The sequence below is a fragment of the Aptenodytes forsteri genome, unplaced genomic scaffold (assembly GCF_000699145.1).
Source record: "Aptenodytes forsteri isolate BGI_AS27 unplaced genomic scaffold, ASM69914v1 Scaffold404, whole genome shotgun sequence".
NCBI lineage: Eukaryota > Metazoa > Chordata > Aves > Sphenisciformes > Spheniscidae > Aptenodytes > Aptenodytes forsteri.
Window position 1 is genome coordinate 4,993,573 of NW_008795629.1, and position 17,476 is coordinate 5,011,048.

General features: G+C 43.0%; 1 protein-coding gene across 1 annotated transcript in view; it reads left to right on the top strand.

The window, feature by feature from the left end:
- The window catches only part of DIS3L2 (DIS3 like 3'-5' exoribonuclease 2), a 200,003-nt gene that overhangs the window by 95,733 nt on the left and 86,794 nt on the right, over positions 1-17,476 (top strand). The window contains exon 10 of the mRNA XM_009282384.1: positions 2,534-2,613. Within this exon, the coding sequence (XP_009280659.1) occupies positions 2,534-2,613 (80 nt within the window). The remainder of the gene's footprint in view (positions 1-2,533; positions 2,614-17,476) is intronic.

A 17,476-nucleotide genomic window follows, 5' to 3' on the forward strand; every position in this document is an offset into this window, starting at 1 on the left:
TGGTGGGGGGGGGGGGGGGCTGGGGGCTGCCCTACCGGCCCCGCAGGTTTGGGCTCTCTGAACTGGGGCCACCGCTGACCTCTGCAGTAGATTTGACTGGCCAAATACATCTCATCAAAGCAGCCTGTTAGTTGCTGCCATTGTATAAATGTGTTCAGAATTTGGCACCCACGTATTTATACTCGCTTCTTTCCAGGGCAGACTGCAAATATGCACTTCGTTGAAACCAATCTGCTAATTTTTGAACTGCCTGGAGCTACGATTCGCAATGGGTGGCAGATGCTTGTGGTTGCAAGCCCGGAACATCTGGGATAAGCTATCTATTCCCCTGACACAGGAACCCACATTCTCTTTGAAGAAGCTCTTAAACCTTTTTCTTGCTCACTTGTCAGATAAAGCAAGCTATTAGTGCCCGTTCAGTGCCATTTGCTCTTTTAAATGAAGTAACTTAAAGGAAGATTTACTAGATGTGGCTGGGGGGGAGTCACAGTGCCAGGATGCTGTTGCCTTTATACCCTGTGAGTTAGTGGGACCTGGTGTATCAATACATGCGGGTTGGCACACATGCATGCCCCCATACTGCTTGTAGTATAGGGGTCTGTGTATCTGCATACGCACAGCTCCCTGAAGAAAATTGCACAGTACCTTGGAGCGGAGGTATCCTGAAATTCCATCCTTAGGTGGAATTTTAAGGAATATATATTTATGGAAGTAAGGTTGTTTGCAAGCCTTTAAAAATTGGTTGATTCCCGGTGCTGGATGGCTAGGCAGCAACAGATCAAAGTCCCGGTGTAGTTGAAAAGGTTTTATATCTTTCAGTGTCACAATCTCTAATTTGTTTAGATGCATGTGAAGGATCAGCAACTAACGTGCATCTGGGGATTAAGGCAGCTTTGCTATCCAATCTGAAAGCTAGCATATTCTAAAAGATTTTCAAAATCTCGGAAGGCAGTGAAGTGTTTTACTGATTTTTATGTCTTTGAAAATCTCTATTTAGTGTGCCTGGTGGAATTATATAAACACATGCTGCCAGCTGTCTGACACCAACAGATACCACCCAGAGCATTTAAGTACCGAAGTGATAGGCCTGCGAAGATAGAGACATTGCTCTCACTGTGCAAGCACCCATGCAAAAAGACTAAGACTTGCTAATTCCATGTGACACTTGCTCCTTTAAAAGTTTGCTGTAATTTTTCCCCTGCCACCTCTCCTACCCCAGCAGTATACTGGTTGTTATGCTGTAAGAAAAATAATACATGTTTTCATTATATATCTCTAGAAGGGAGTTGCCATCATGATACAAGTTTTTCTGCGGCAAGAAGAAAAGGAGCAGTCTGATCTCTTCCTTGGCAGCCTCAGCCTATACCATTGTGCTTGGGGATCTTTTAGCTAGGGAGGGGCTGAACTTATTCTAAAGGTTAAGATAAAAGCAAAATAAACCAGCAAACCCATTCCTTTTCTGTCTTCGCTGCTCTTCAGCTCCAGTCCCACATTCCACACGTAGGCCAGGGGCCCGGGCAAGAAGTTGCTGTAGGGCAGCCCAGGATGAAGGGAGGCCCTAAAGCAGGAGTTTAGGAAGTTTTATTTGTTGAGTGCTTCAGGTTTTGGGTCTTGCTGGTGCCAGGCTCTGCTCTATTAAACATGATGATTCCTGAGTCGGATGCTCTATTTTGTCTCATCTATGTGGCCCTAGACCATATCTGTGGTCCATCTTGGTATGTTCCCAGTGTCCCTGCCACCCACTGCTATGGGACATACATATGTAAGCCTTCCAGGGCAGGGCTGCATATTCCAGGTACCACCTAGTGCAGCATACGCGAAAGGGCGTTCAGCTTTTCCTAAGTGCCAAGCTGATTTGCTAGGTCTAATTAGCTGATTTGGATGTCTTTCTTTCTATAACTTTCATAGTGTTTCCAATTGAACCGGCTTTTCCCTTTGGGGCGCAATAGGCAATGTAGATGTTACAAAGTACTACACCCCTTGGGTGTCTTTACTGAGACCGAAACTCTCACTCATTTTTGTCATCATTCAGCTTGGTTTGTAAATGTTTCACTGCCTCTGCTCTGTGCTAGCTGTGCTCGTGGAGTTTCAGATGCTGCAATGTCTGCTGTTATGCATGGGGATGGGGGTTATTTGTGTTCCATTTAGCTTTGCAATTAGGAAAATCTATTTTTACTCTAGCTGCAAGGCATCAAGACTTTTTCCTGCTTGTTTCTTTGGAGTGAACTTGATGGGCTAAATTGTTTAGTTTTTGTGGAGAAAAATCGGTAATGAGATGGAAGCGGTTAAGAGCAAGCAGTAAAACCAAAAAGAAAAATGAAAAAAACCCCAAGGAGATTCACTTGTCTAAAACCTTTTTTTTTTTTTTACATTAGATTTAGACTTTCAGATTAGATTGGAAGATGTTTCAACAGACAGAGTCTTCTGAAAACATGGTTGTTGTTGTCTGGATGTCTCTGATGGTCTCTGTGTTTTGATACCTTCTTCATGACTGGAAGATAAATTTTTCTTTTCTTCTTTTTTCCTTGGATAGGAAAGAATGCATTTTCACCATCGACCCATCAACTGCCAAAGATCTTGATGATGCTTTGTCCTGTAAACAACTCCCTGACGGTATGAGATATATTTTACAAAATATTTCTCAGTGTTTATATTCAGCTGTTGACACATTCGTATATATAATTTGTCATGAAGTATTCTTTACCAAATATGAGTAGAGTAATAAACTAGTTTTTCTTTTGTTGCTTTAATTGCCTGTTTTCAGAAATCTTAGAGCAGACATCTTCAAGCTGCACTCTGAAGTAGTTTTGGTGTCAGGAAATGCAGAACCATAGTGTTTTGCATAATCAGAGCTGTAATTTGATTTGAGCAGATCTCAGCTGTCTCCTGTCATTACGGGAGTTACAGCTGAATAGCTAACATGCCACTCTTGCAGACTGAAGTCTAGTGAAACTTTGACCTTGAATACGCAGTCCCTGGATAAAGGAATCCATTTTTTTGAAGGTCACTGGCTGAATTGCTTTTTGGTGTTTATAGGATGCTGGGAATTGTCAGATGAGCAGAGCGTGCCTTATAAGTTGTGTTATTCTTCTCATTGCCTTTTAAGCTTTCTGCTCTGCCTTATTTGTACTTTTACTATGCCGTAAGCCAACAGAACAGAAAGTAAAGCTCCAGAAGCCAAATCTTGATGATTCTGACTTAAGGAACTTCCCTCTTGTAAGTTTGCTTTGCCATCCAAGTTCTGCTCATTTAGTTTGATGAGATCCAGTAACAGGCTTAGTTAGAAATATTGCATGATTTGATTAGCCCATCCACCACTAATAAAGAAGATAAAGTGATTTTTTTGTGTGTGTTTAGTTTTTCTTGCTCTTGTTAATCATCACAATATGATGATATCAAAGACATCGTTACCTGTTTTTTGGGTTGATTTCATTCTGTGCAATGTGGCCAATGAATTGTCATGTCATTTAGACCCAGGTACAGAATAGTATTACAGGGCTATAAAACTGATAAAAAAAACAGAGGTGAAAGAAAATTTGAGGCCAATAAAATTATTTCTAATTATACTGTACAATAGCAGTTTTGAGGCAAGATTAAGGAAAAATTGCGGTTCTATTTCACAGAAAATTTGAACAGTCTTCTTGAGAGATCCTAAGCTGAACTCTGTTCTCCCTCTTTCCGCTTTGTCATCTGAATTATCTGTAGATTTATGACAGTGTTGTGATCCCACAGCCCCTCAGATCGGAGGTGTTGAAACTGGCTTCTGAGCCTCTACTGATCACCTACGGGTGGGTTTTAGATGCTGCAGGAAACCATTCACTGAGCTGGTTTGTGGTGCATACATCTGCATTTTTCTCTTATCCGCCATTTGCAGAAAGTGTTCAAGGAAAATATCTGTTTGAACAAGAATTCTTCTTTCCCAGAAAGTCTGCAAAGCCATTGCAGGGCTGTCGCTCGTACTTGGCACTTGTTGATATACCTGCCGATCGGGGGTGCGGCTGCACTCTGAAGTCTGCCTTGTGCCTCCGACCCCAACTGCAGAAAATGCTGTATGAGGCCTCTTGCTGCAGTCTACATGGAAGGAGACATACCATTACAGAAGGGATCCTCTACTTGTAAGGTCCATCTGAGAGGGTTCTAGGTGTTACTGGGCTGTTACTTGATTGTGGGAGCTCTGTAGCCTGGCGGCTACAAATCCCCTTGTGATGCAGAAGTCGGTGGCTGCAGCGCTGCCTCATGCCCTGATCAAGCCTCTTTGGAACAAGTCCTTCTCATGCAATCCAACAGAGGGAAAAAAAAACCCAAGTGGAAATTTTTTTTTTTAAAAGTTGCCTTCTGAGTGGACTTCATTCATGCTGCTGTGCTTTGCCAGTCTTCCCTGCTTTGTTGCTTTTTGCTCTTCTCTGTACAGGCATGAGGCAGAGGGAGCTGCCTGCATGTAGAGAAGGAAAACACCCAAGGCCTCTTGGCCTGTTTATTTCTGACTTGTCCTTCTCCCAGGGGCTGTGTCAGGCCTGTGCTGGCCTCCTGGAGCCTCCACATGAAGGTTTTCCCTGCCCTTCCCTGATCTTCTATGAAGGCTAAGGAATATGTGAAAGGATCATGTCAAAGCCATGCTTTCAGGGGTTGTCTTTACCTGTATATACCACAGGAGCAGGCACAGTTCTCTCTCCCAGGGTACTCTGTTATTTCAAAGGTGATCTTGGATGCACTTACCTGAGTGGACAGAGGATGCTTCTGCAGTCAAAGATAACACTTCCTTTTCCCAGAAAAACCAGGCAGTTGGGAAAGAGGTAAAATGGACCAGACAACAGGGTCACTCTGCATAGAGAAAGTTTGCAAAGCTCAGTTTTTCAAATAAAACAAAAGTAGAAGGTGCAGAAACCTTTCTCCTCTTTCAGTTCCCCAAAATACACTTTGCCAGTGTGTTTTAGAAGAGACATGAAGAACCAGGAAGGAGTAGGGGACAGGGCACAACTGTCTTCCTGAGAGTAGAAGTAAAGATTTGCTTGGCTTATATCCAAAATTTATAGGATGGGAAATCCCGTGTGGATTTAGTGCTTTTGCAAGTTTCACATCCATCTCAGGATCATTATACACACCCCACTTTCCTCCAGATGAGTCTCAGAAGAGAAAATCCAAGAGGCAGATGAGTGAATGCACCCCTTGGTGGCTGACCCAGCCCGAAGGTCTTTGTTTGCACCCCACCCTCCCCCCATCTCATTTTCCATGAACCATTAAGTGGGAGCCTGCTTGCAGCAGCCCTTTGTGTGCCAGATCTCTGCCTTTTGGCTGGAGCAGTGCATCCTCCAGCGGGCTTGTTCCGCCCTGGCCTCCTCTCAATGAGAAGGTGCTCTGAGCTGGAGCCTTTTTTAAGAGTGATCTTATCTGTGCCTGTCCTGGGCATTGTGCCCTCTGCCTCTCCTTTTGGCCTCAGGTCTGCCGTGGGAGTGGTGCCCATACTTCATCACAGCACTGCCTCAGCCTTAGGCCAAGGAAAGTCATCCCCTGGGAAAGCCAGTTTTGATGCCAGTGAATGTCCCAGGGACCAGGTTTTTAATCAGTGTGGAAAGAACCACCATGGAAATACCCTTTCTTTTATTTTGAAATCTGTGGTGTTTATTCTGAGGAGACCTTGTGGCTCTGAAGGAAGTACAGACAGGAAAACAGGCCCTGATGGTCTTTGGTGCAGTTATGATCAGTTAAGGAAGGAGCTGAGGAGCGAGCGGCATAAAAAGACTGCAGGAAACCATTTGTGTCCTTCAAGCAGGCATGGTGGCTGGCCGGACAGCTCAGCGTGGGTCCCCAAGCAGGCGGAGGAAGGAAATCTCAGCATTGTATCTGTGCTGCAATGTTTGTTTAAAACTTGAGATATCTCTGAAGCAGAAATGTCCAGTCTGGTAGCTGGAATCACATCCATCTCCATTTTTAAGGCTCCTGATGTCGTGCAAGGAGATGCTTGCAGAATCTTTTTAGTGAAGATGAGTAATAAAAGCAACTAAGAACCATACTGATGGACTCTTGTCCATTATCCTCCCAGTGTGCTGCTGTTTGAGGCACAAACTTGATCCAGCATTTCACGAACTTTTTCCTCTGCCAACTATGGTTCAGTATTGAAATGCTAAATTCCAAAGGTTAAATTTTTCAAATTACTTCCTGATCTGAAGAACCCAATCAAAACATTATTTTGTGAGCCTCCTATAAGGGATATCTGTTCCACATGCAGCTGGCAGTATAAGCTATATCCTGTGCCCCTTTCTGAGGTGGCACCTCGGAGATACAGCTGCAGCGCTTGTTGCCCGAGAGACAAGGTGCTCAATCCTCAGCCAGGGTATGAGCATCACATAGTGTCTGTTCCTAGCAGGAGAAAGTAACAGAAATGTGTGTATTTACATTACCTGACATATGTGCTCTTCACTGCAGTCCTTATTTTGCATCCTGATGGGGAATTAGCATTTAGAGCTAGTTCATTACCATCAACCTGTTCCTGGATGGGACTGGGCTCTACCCAACTGGGAAGACTCTTCTCTTCAGCTTCCGGCACTGGGGACTTCAGGCCTCAGACCTGTCCTTTGCAGATGGCAGGAGACATCCAGATCCATTTTGTATCACAAGTTCCTGGGACATTTTCTTGCATGCAAATTGAATCTCTGTGGATTCATTACTTTTTGGCCCACTGTGAGCTGATAGCCTTACTCGGTGATTTTCAGCCTGTGGTCCGTTGACTACTATGGCACTACGTAGATTACTGTTATAGGCCCATGCAATGCGGCTGGCAAAAGCAGGGATATAAATCCATCAGCATATGTGAAATTTTTTAAGATATCTGTACTTTGACTTAAAATTTTTCAGGAATTTGCAAATTTAGAAAGGTCCAAAACCGGTGTCGGGAGTCCTTTGGGTTCACTTCTTTGTGTTCACTTGCTTGCAAAGCGACAGCCATTCCCAACTCTTCGGTGTTAAGGAGAGCCCCTGTGGGAACCTAAATCTTGTGCTTAATAGAGCCTCTTGATATGTTTTGGAGGTACCCTGAGGATTTTTGGCTTTAAAAGTTGCTATGCTAGCTGCAATTATTATGACAAAGAGTTGTTTTAGAGGTTAAGAGCTTATCCAGGGCTGGCAAGGCTGCATCTCTCATGAGGGCAAAGTTGTGTTAAGAGTTAACACGGCTTTTATTCCAAATGTAAACGTGGTTACAAGAAATTATTATTTTTTCCATCTTTTTTGCCCATATGTAAAACACTTTAAAAAAAAAAAACAAAACACCACCAAAAACCCCCAGCATGAGCAAACCACATATCTGGCATCCTCATGATGTCAGGAGATCTCCAAAAATCAACAGAGAATGCAGAAACCAATTCAGAAAATGTCTCTCTGTTGGTGTATAGCACCCGTAACAACTATGAGAAAAAAGCAACCACTCGTTGCCCGCACTTCGTCTGTCAGACAGCTAAATCGGTGCATTTCAGAAGATTTTGAAGAATGAAATTGTCTTTGTCCTCAAGCATTCATTGCTAATTTATTCAAGACTGAGGCATTTTCTTTACCTTGAAGGGTCTTAGGCAACAAGCAGAGATATAAGGGACTGTTTTTGCACCTTTGCTTAGTTTTAAAACTTCCCAGTGTAACCCTTACCAGTTCCAGTGACTGGATGGAGGACTCGCCCTTGCTACATCCTCAGCAAAAGATGGAAAGGAATTTTTTGCAGAAGTAGTCCACAAATCTATCATGAAGAACTACCCGGTAGCAGAGTGTCACTAGCAAAGGAAGCATGGGATAGTTGTGGGAATAGCTGTATTTTTAATGGAGCTTGCAGTAGGATATTGCAGCAGTTGGAAACTTTTCAGGGATACATGTCTTAAGTGGGCCAGTCTGGTTTTGAGAGGATTTTATATTGGAGTCTGCTTTTGATTAGCAGTCGTGCTCCTCGTTATTGTTTAATGATAGCAGTAGGGAGGTAAGCTTGCTGTTCGCATTTGTGAGTGTATATTTTAAAAGACATCAGCTCCAATAAAGAAGGAAAATAGGGTTATTTATGTAACAGCTTTAGAAGTATGAACGAACTGTACTCCGTTTAGATGACTCAGCATAATCTTGGAGTAAAAGATGGATCTGGACTGCACCTAATTTCTCCAGCCTTTGTAGAGCTGTTTCAGGGTAGCTTGAGGTTTTAAGCAAGTTCATTTCAGTCAATACTCTTTCGTGATCCTTTCTGCACGTCTTCTAGCAAATTACTGCAGCCAGGAACATACAACAGAGCCGGTCTCGGTTTGTATGAATGTTGCAGAGCGTTCACAGAAAACAACCGTACCACTTTCAAGCCTGAATGTTTTCACCCAGGGTGCAGACATTTAAAGATTTATTCTGATCTCATCGTGCAAGAGCACACCAGGTGACCTGCATGTCCCAGTGGCACTAGGCAAGTTTCCCACATTTGCCAAACCTCTTCTGGGAATCATTGGCAAGTGGTGTTTTCATTTCTGGTAATGTACACAACTAATGCAGTTGTGTTTGAAGGCTGCTTACTGGTAGGAGCAGAAATGACATTTGACAAATTTAAAGGCAGACAATTCCATCTAGTAAAGTGTCAGGCTGTGTCGCAAAGGAGGCAGCAAAATGATTGGGGTGCATTTCTGAGGGGTTGTCTTACCCATGTGCAGGTCTTTTGATGCTGATTTCAAAGCAGCACTTTGGGCTGTACCGGCAGCGCTTCTGTACATCTTTTTGTATGTTTATTGATGGCTAACATGGTTCTCACTGTTGTTCGTTCATTCCTGTATCCCTACAATCTTTCACAAAGTAATTCAAGTTTAAGTAATTTAAATCTTATTCTAGGAGGAATTGTACTGCAGAACAGAAATATATTCTACAGGCTGCTTGCCCTGGTTTTTATGTCCTTAGTGACATTGGTTGTCTGCATTTTGGAGCAAGGTGATCTATAGGTACATTTATTGAATCTTCCCAGTATTTACCTGATGACCTAAGCAAATAAGATTTCTGCAGTATGCTGCTCCCTGGTTTTTCCCTTCCCTTTAAATCTGTTCAACCTGTTGGTGAATTTAAATCAAATATACCTAAGGGAAGTGGGATAAAAACCTCAAACACATTGTGTTTCTATAAGTGTCATGAAAATGGTGTATAAGCAAAGAAGAGAGCTTCTCTTAGTGACCCAAATCTGGGAAGAGTGCAGCATGACCTTTCTCCTCAGCAGACACCAGTGAATCCACTGTGGGCTGCAGTTTTCAGAAATAGATCTGCAGAGAGTGAGGACTTACATCTCTGTTCAAGGAGCCTATTTAACACATTTTGGTAAACCAACAAACGTTTTGCCAAATGTTAGTAAAATTATCCCTTGTCTACTGCAGGCTTATGGATACTGGGGCTGCTTTTCTTAGACCTCATGGACACCTTAGTAGACATCGCTAGCGCGTGAGCTCCAGCATCTTGTGCCTGAAAAACACCTGTAGAGCCCTGGTAGCCCTGAGATGTTCTCTGCCATCCCAGGTGACCACCTGCTCGTCTTCTCCTTCCATCCTGGTTCTTTCCTGATGTAGGTTGCAAACATTTGGGTTGTTTTAATTTTGCAATGTGTGCACTTATATTTTGCTTTTTAAGACATAAGTATTCCCTCTTCTATTCAGCTTTGTCCCTCTGGCCACTTAAGGACTGTAGGGTGAAATTTGCTCTAGCAACACATGGTATAGGACCTTTCAGCTAATCCATTTGGTTCCTGCAGCGCAGAGTATAGGAAGAGTTTGTAGTTGGAGTCATGCTGGGCTGACTTGCTTAAGATAAACACTAAAGAATGGACTAGTGTTGAATCAAAAGTTACATTATGAAATTACTATGCTTCCGTCTTTGTAAGATGTTTAAGATGAACAGACACCAGACTCAGCTTAGAGAGAACATGACAGAAACCCCACGTTGATACATGAGTCAAATATAAAATGACCATAAACTGCAATTTACTTAAATTTATTGCAGGAGTCAAATATGGGAAAAATAAAGAAGACCTACAAGGAGTGGGATTGTGCATAACATTTGGTCAGTTTTTCCTCTGGTATCAGACATAATTAGCTCAGCTCTCCTGTTACCTGCTGATTAGTCTGGTGGGTTTTTCTTGTGTCACTAGGAAAGTGAAAAAGACATATTGCAGTGATTAGAAACAGGTACATATCCCTTCTTTCTATCGAGGGCTTGTGGTTGCAGATTCTTTGAAATATGCAAAATACACTCAGGTCTGTGCCAAATCCAGATCCCTGCTGTGTCCCACAATGTAATCCCGTGTAATGCTGGGGAACTGCAGCATGTACAGTATATTTTGCCTCTTCTTTTAAAGTAACATGGGGTTGTGTGTGGAAGCACACATCACTTCCAATTTCCAAGTGCAGGGTTGAGTGGAATCAGAGGGCTGGATTGCGTCACCTTTCCTCCACCGAACATCTCTCTTGAAATCAGTGAGACAACTTGACAACATAGGGCTCCCCCCAGCTTGAGTGGAAACAGGGCAGCTTGCTCCAAACTGGTGGTGGTTGAAAGGGAATAGACTAAGCCTAATCCCCAGACAAGTGCATTAAACTGGGTGATAAGGTATTGTGGTGGAGATTAAGAAAGTTTGGATTTGGTTGGAGCATTGATTGCTGGAACATAATTTGTTAAAACATTTTTTGCATGTATTTGAAAGCTACTTGTGAGAAGATTGGTTAAAAGCTTGGTTAAGCAAAAATGGGCAGGGTTTGTTACTGGTAATTCATATTTATTGCACTGGATTTTTGTATCAAGTATAGATATTTTATAAAGATTCCATCCTTATCCCAAAAGCTTTTTTTTGGTCAGTACACAAAGAATGCTGTAGGGGAAAAAGACACAGGATTAAAACAAAATAAAAGGTAGATTGTCTATGAAGGACTAATCTAATGAAGACCATGGCTGCAGAACATGCAAACAGATGTGCAAATACCAGTAGAATTACTCATAAAAGTGAGTTTACTTTTCTGCAGGGAGGAGAGATGCTCTGGGCGAAGTCGCCTTCCGGATTGTTTCAGTTCATAAATTCAGGACCTGGGACAATTCCCCAAAGATTTAGAGGCGCGGGATTTTATGTCCCGGCGGATCTCACTACTGTTTGTGGATACAGACTTAAAACCAATAGTGTCTGATTGTACATTGAAGAAAAAAACCAAATGCCTTTAAGGAGCTGGGTAATGGGGAGAGGATCCAGAAATTGCTGTACAAAGAGATCTAAAAGCACTTTGTCTAGGATTTCTGTTCATGAAAAAAGACCTCAGGGACCAGGAGGGTCTTTAGAGAAGAACCGCAAATGGTAGGTGATGAACAGATAGAGCTAGAGAAAACAGGAGTTTTCAGTAAATTTAGCAGATAAGAATCAGAAGATATGTGAGGAAGATAAACTTTAAAAGGGTACAAATAGCTAGGAATATTTTCCCACATGGTTAACTTCAGTCATATGTTCTGTTGCATGCAGGCAGCAAAGAAGTTACTGCTGTATATATTCTTTATTATCAACTTTCTTAAATGGCAGGATCCCTCAGAATCACTGGGCTATTGTTTTAACTTTTAATTTATTGCAATGCAGGGGGTTCAGAACCCAGCTGAACAGGAAAAACATCTTACAGTGCAATTCACTACAGTATTTCTTGATTGCTGACTATTATGCTAGTTACATAGAAAGAGTAAAACCAGGTGCAGATGGAAATATTTTGGAAATCTTTCAAAAAATAAACAAAAAAGTTGGATGGCTAAAAGTGAAATCTCAGTGGCTGCCTTCTGTTCTCAAAGAAGTTGAAATGTCAAGGCTGCTTGGTGGAAGTACCTTGTACGTGTTTGGCCTAGCACTAAATCCCAAGGTCTCTTTGAATGCCTGAGAACGCTTGATACCACAAAAGGGACTGACCTAGCAGTAGAGAGAGGCTGGTCCCTCCCCACTCTAAACCTTCATTTCAGGAACAGGATGACATCCTACACCCAAAATGTTTGTAATTCATCTTGAAAGCTGCTGGGTGCCACTTCCCATCTCTTTAAATTCAAAGACTACTGATTTCCTGATAGAGTTAGCCTCTTGAATGGGCCTTGGAATACTGATAAAAACAATTTGTGACATGAATACCAGAAATTGTCCTTTTACCTTCATCATGTTGGCTGGAAACCTCGCTGCTAAGAGACTGCTAGGAACCTCCCTTGGTAACTTCTCCCTGTCAGCAAGGATTGCTTTCTGAGCTGGGAATCTGAGTTCACAGCAGCACAATCATTGCCTCGGTGTCCTGCTTGACATCTTGTCTTGGTGAAGGGTTGAAGATCCATCTGCCAAGTGCTTGGGATAGACTCCAAGTAGCAAAGATTCATGTTGGGTCTAAGTCATAAGTAGTCATCTAGAGGTTCTCCCAGGGATGACCATATAGCAAGTACTGGCATTCAGTGTATAAATCTGATGTATTTGAGGTTTCTAACTCCTCTTCATTTTGCTCATTACACTTGAATCTTGCAAAGAAATCAATACAATTTATAAAACCTCTAAGTGGAACTTGCTATTTTGGCACCTCACAAAGTCTGCTAGGCACTTGTGCAGGCACAGAGGAAATGAGCTTACCCGTGACCCTCTGGAGTGTAAACAGGTACCAGCATAGGAATGGGGAGAAAACCTGCACGGGCAGAAGGTGGGACATAGGCATCGCTGCATAAGGAACCATTGTGTCTGGTCTCAGTCTGCCAATGCTGGACACATTTGGTGTATCAAAGAAATGGCACATTCTCTTCGTTTTCCATCATTATACTGTCTGTCCCCAACTGTCCTGTCCTCTGACCTAACTTTCACTATTAAAATACTTGTGCCCTGCTTTCATCTGTATTTTCCTGCTTGTATCTTGCTCAGCAGTGTGAACAAATCTTTACGCTGTGTGCTTATTCTGTTGGATATCATTCCCTGTGTCCTTCAGTCTGCAATTAAATGTTTTATCTGGTACATGCTGTGTAAATTCTGTCCTTCTAAGTATTTAGTGTTTTTCCCTCAGGAGAATTCCTTCCTTGTGTAAGTATCCAACTTAATGGTGCAGTGGTACTACTTGCACAGATGAGCTCTTTTATTCTTCTCAGGAGATATTGAAGGTACAGTGTAGGCAGTAGGTGCATTCTGGATGGCAGCATCTCCTGTCACAAGGTGATTAAGAACTGACGTGGGTTTGCTGGTGACCCACAGGACAGGACACTCGTGTGTTATGTTTCTCTGCCTCGGTATCCTGATATGTTCTGTGAGGTCTGGAGACCTGACCTCTGATTGATCACCAGCTTAGATGTTTCCAGCTCATGGGAGCTGGAAGTTCAGAGAACACCACCAGCATGAAGATCTACCCCGTGTTCCCGTGGGAGGATCGACCTTCCCACTCTCTTGAGAGCCTGAGAGGGCCTCATGCTGCCCAAGAGCCATCTCTGAGTGTACTCTTCAGGGCTGGGCAGTGTGGGGGAGCACCTTCCTCGCAGGGGCTTTAAATGCTAATCTTAGCCAAAGTATTTGAAACGGTGCTTAACTGATCTGGTTTGTACTGGTTTGTATATAAAACTAAGGGCTCTGTAATGCACGACGCATGAAGTGCCACGTTACGGAGGTGTCCTGGCTTTGTTTTGAGGTATAAAAGGTAGCTTTTAAATTCTATCAAGTGGTTTTAGGACATTGCTGAATTTATTAGCTGCTACAGACAAAAACTGTATGCAATTCACATGGAAGACCCACTCCCAGCATTTAATTTAGTAATAGATAAAGTCTCCTCATAATTCTGAAACTATTTAAAGAATTGCTGATGGCTCATGGAAAACTCTGGAAAGTATTCTGCTTAGGAAGGGTTCCTTTCCTAGTATGTTTTTCTGCTTTTCATCTTTGCTTGTCCCTCATTGCACTTAATGAACACATGAGTTTTGTTTTGTACCTTACCTGGAGCCAATCCCAAATTGGTTTGTAAAATCATAGTTGTCTCTGTAACATTCAGCTGATGCCAGAGACAAAATGGCCAAAGGTCAGGGTAGTTGAGACCCGAGTAAAACAGTGCTTTAAAAGTCACTACAAAGCAGGTAGGAGTTATTCTGGATTTTAGACTCATTGATGTCCCACACTGACCTTTTAACTTAAAGAAGAAAAAAAGAAAATTACAAAAAACCTGTTGTGCTTTATTTTTATGAAATGCTCCGACTATTTCCCGGCTCTCCCAGGATCGCTGAAAGCATCACTTTGCAACATCACCATTCCTATCAGTGGTTTCTCAGATACTTCCAGAAATCCAGGAAGTGCCAAGACTTTCAGTATGGGAAGAGTTAACATTGGAAGATGTTTTTATTTTTATTTTTTTCCCTTCCCCTGTGATCTCACCCTGTTTCTCACTTTGGAATAACTCGGGCTAATCTTGGTTCTGCTAACCTTGAGGATTCGGTCCATCTCGCAGCTCCTGAGTTTGTGCAGTTAAATGAGAAAAGTCGCAGCTTTTATTGTCTTTACATCAGCCCAGCTCCTGAAGAAAAGGATGTAAAAGTGATCCGTAAAGGCTAAAGAGTTAAAAGGTTGAAAGGAAGCAATGGTTTTAATTGTGATTTAAGAAGCAAAGGAAAAGCCCAGCCCCACCCAGCCCTTTTGCCGTTTGCAGCCTGATGCAGGCACTTGGAGTGGCCGTGCTGACGTGCTGCCTGTGCCACCGCTCCCTCTCCCTTCGCCCCATGAGAAGAGTCGGGGGCCTGACCTTGGCTGCCTCTCCAGGTGCTACAAACCCAGAATAAAGTGACTAAGCGTAGTTCAAAGAAGAGTTCAAATATCTTGAAACCTTGGCCAGGCTGTTCCCGATGGTCTCAAAGTCTCTCTGTGGCTGCTGGGTGAAGGGGGCTGTTTCTGTGGGACGTTTCTCGTGCGAACCAATGGCAGAGGGGCTTGGATGGGGACATCTCCTAGAGGCAATGCCTGGTAGTATGTAGTATTTTGTGGATCATTACCCTTTAGAGGTGCTTACTGTTTGTTTGGGCAGACAGTTTTTGCTCTTTTGAAGTTGTTGCAACATTTACTGAAGTCATATTTAAACTTGGTTGGAAAAGTTGCTGCTCTGCGCCCCGGGGACTTGTCCTGCTGTCTTGAGATACAGGATTCTGACTCCTTTTGCCAGAGGCTTTTTGTGAGGTTATGTCAAGGAAGAGACCTTTAGAGAAGGAAAAAGCTATTACTTGATTAAAAAAAGGTGTAATTAGTTGCATTTCGGTTGGCTAAAGGACCATCATGTGATAATTTAAAAAATTTGGTTTCCTGGTAAACAAGTTAATGGATTTATGCTCAGTTGCACTGCGCTTTCACAGAGCAAAATGGCCCTAGGCCCTTGTTATTTTAAAATAAGTAAAATAAAACACACTGTCTGATTTTCTGAACAATATCTTGGCTTCCTGCGGTGGAAAAGTAACCTCAGCTGAGAATTAAAGCCACCCACCTTTGTGTTCAGGCTCCAGAGCAGACAAATAACTTGCTCTTTCCATGGTTCCACTTTTATTTTTGTATTAAGCTCTTGTCCTTCTCTTCTCCATCTTTCTTTTTTTTTTTTGCTTTCCCACTTGCTCTTTTCTCCCACTCACACTGTCATTCTCTTTTTGCTCTCTCTTTTTCTTCTCTCTCTGTACCAAGAGGGACACTTCTGTAATGCTTGAGCCGTGGATGGATACACATGCCGAAGAGAAACAAATGTTTGGGCTTGGATCAGGTCCTTCATTTAAAGGCACGTGTTAAAGATCTGCGATGATCCCTAGCTACTTCTAGCAGCTTCCCCAAGTCTCAGTGCCATTTTCTGCCTCCGTGCAACTTGTGTTTGTTTTGTGTCCACCCCTGTTACTGTCTGCAGCCCCTCTGGCTGTCCCTTCTGTAACTGAGACCCCTGTAGAGGCTATCCTCGCCCGTTTGCCCACGATCACATGTGAGAACTTGAGCCTTGGTGAAGACCCATGCTCTACTGTAGCACTGCTGATAGCAACAAAACGTGCATGTAGGTTAAAGGCCTCATTTGTCTCTCTTTATGCAAGTTTTTCATACCTTTGCAAGACATTAAATACTGTTTTGCAGATAAGAGCAGCAGCATGGTACCCCCAGGGCAGAGGAATGGGAAAGGGCTGTAATTATTTGCTGCAAGAGTTTGGTCTAGCCAGGGAACAGCCAACTACCTTTAATTGCCGGCAGCAGATAGGTAGTTGGCTGTTTTCTGGCTAGAGCAAACACCTTGCAATCTGCTTTGACCTCTTCTGTGTCTCCCTAACTGAGGGGTGAAGACAGTGTAAGAAATAGTGGTTAATGCAAAAAACTTGGTATTAAATTTTAAGTTGACTTAGCACTCTAGTGTTTGTCTTCTCTCCTGAGAATGATGATGCTTGAAGGTGAGATGAAAATAAAGGGGAATATGTCTGCATGCTAGAGAATTACCTTCTGCTGCTTTATCCTTGAAGAGTTGCATTTTTAAGCTGCATGGTCCTAAAATTAGCATGTGCTAAGGTATGAAGTGAAGTTGCTTGGTCTTTCTCGCTGCATTTGTGCTAGGAGTGACTAGAGTTGCTGAAGACAGAGAAGAGGGATTTGCTGCCAGTGTGTTCCCTTGCATGCTGCTCAAATGCGTTCAACTCACCTTTCTAATTCCTGGGGCAAATACTTGATACGACTTGCTGGGTTGGCAGTTTTTATGGAGCATTTACAGACTGAAAGGGCCTTTTCCTTCTCTTCCAGCTCTTTCTTGCTAATCCTTTTTTGTTTATAATTTCCCTCAATAAAGAAGGAAAAAAAGTTCTTTGAACTGTTTTGTCGTAGAGAATGAGATCATCAGTGAAAAAATAAAAAAAAAAGGAACAGCTTGTTCTTTGTTCTTCTGTGAGGTGCCACCAATTCTCCTTTGATTTTAGCGTCGTATCAGTGTTACACACACAAGGTTTTGGAGTGGGTTCAAACACACCGGATTCCCAGATCAAGGAGCCAAACCTTCTCCAGAGCTGCTGTGTGCCTAATGCAGCATCGTGCTGGGGGAGACCTGCCACTCGTAGCTCTATCAGTTGGTAAGCTTCGAGAGGGGATCCAGGCTTCTAGAAACTTGGAGCAATACAGGTCCATTATATTTTGCTGTTCTAGCAGCCTATGTGATGGTAAACAAAAAGAGAAATTGTCTTCCTGTGCGCAGTGCTGCAAGGGCATCAGAACTGTGTTGTCTGCAGTAAGGTGCCTCTGCTGGTTTTGGCTGGGGTAGAGTTAATTGTCTCCATAGTAGCTAGTATGGGGCTATGTTTTGGATTTGTGCTGGAAACAGTACTGATAACACAGGGAGGTTTTCGTTACTGCTGAGCAGTGCTGACACAGGGTCAAGGCCTTTTCCGCTCCTCACCCCACCCCACCAGCGAGCAGGCTGGAGGGGCACAAGAAGTTGGGAGGGGACACAGCCGGGACAGCTGACCCCAGCTGACCACAGGGATA